At 32.5% G+C, this 764-nt stretch overlaps 1 protein-coding gene across 1 annotated transcript in view; it reads left to right on the top strand.

Moving 5' to 3' along the window:
- LOC104780999 (macrophage migration inhibitory factor homolog) overlaps positions 451-764 on the top strand; it is a 1,867-nt gene continuing 1,553 nt past the window's right edge. Inside the window, exon 1 of the mRNA XM_010505559.2 lies at positions 451-758. Coding sequence (XP_010503861.1) covers positions 648-758 — 111 coding nt within the window. The 5' untranslated portion in view covers positions 451-647. The remainder of the gene's footprint in view (positions 759-764) is intronic.

Here is a 764-nt window from a genome sequence, read left to right as displayed (position 1 = left end):
CAGATTCTATATAACATTTAAAATCTTTAAAACTCTATTCAAATCTTAAACCAATAACATAATAATTGAACTCATTAACAATACTAAATTCTTTTGTTTTAATTGAATAACACAAAACTTTTAATGACAGTATAAAAGTATGAATCCAATAACCTAAATTTATTAAGATTTTAAATGGTTTTTTACAAATCACAAACTAATAACACTAAACTTTAACAGAGTTTAACAAAATTTTGATCTAGCTACAACATTTTTTTTTTCTTTTTAATAACATGCATATTTCTAAATTACGGACTTGTTCTTTTGTGTAAGTGTGTGGTCCAATATGGTATGAAACCAAGTTTCTTGGAGGGCGACGTAGCTGCGATAATTGATTGAGTCACGTCAAGTTGTCAGATTTGAAATCGGAAGATATTATGTCAACCATTGTTCACATATCAAACCGCATTTTTAAAATAATGCAATACAATAATTTGGAGCCGATAGTTTAGTTCTATACCCTATATATTTAAGTGGCCATGTGAGATCTTCTCTTCCACAGCTCCCAAACACCATACAAAATCCTCTCTTGATCCCTTCCTCTTTTTGTTTTTCTTCAGATTCTTGGAAACAAAGCTTAAACGGAATCAAGAAACGGGCGTGAGAAAATGCCTTGTCTTTACATTACAACCAACGTCAATTTCGACGGCGTTAAAACCGATCCGTTCTACTCGGAAGTCACCAAGGCCATTGCTTCTATCGTCGGACGACCTCAGAACGTAAGA

This window comes from Camelina sativa, chromosome 4, assembly GCF_000633955.1.
Source record: "Camelina sativa cultivar DH55 chromosome 4, Cs, whole genome shotgun sequence".
NCBI classification, from domain to species: domain Eukaryota; kingdom Viridiplantae; phylum Streptophyta; class Magnoliopsida; order Brassicales; family Brassicaceae; genus Camelina; species Camelina sativa.
This window is presented reverse-complemented; position numbering and strand designations above follow the sequence as displayed.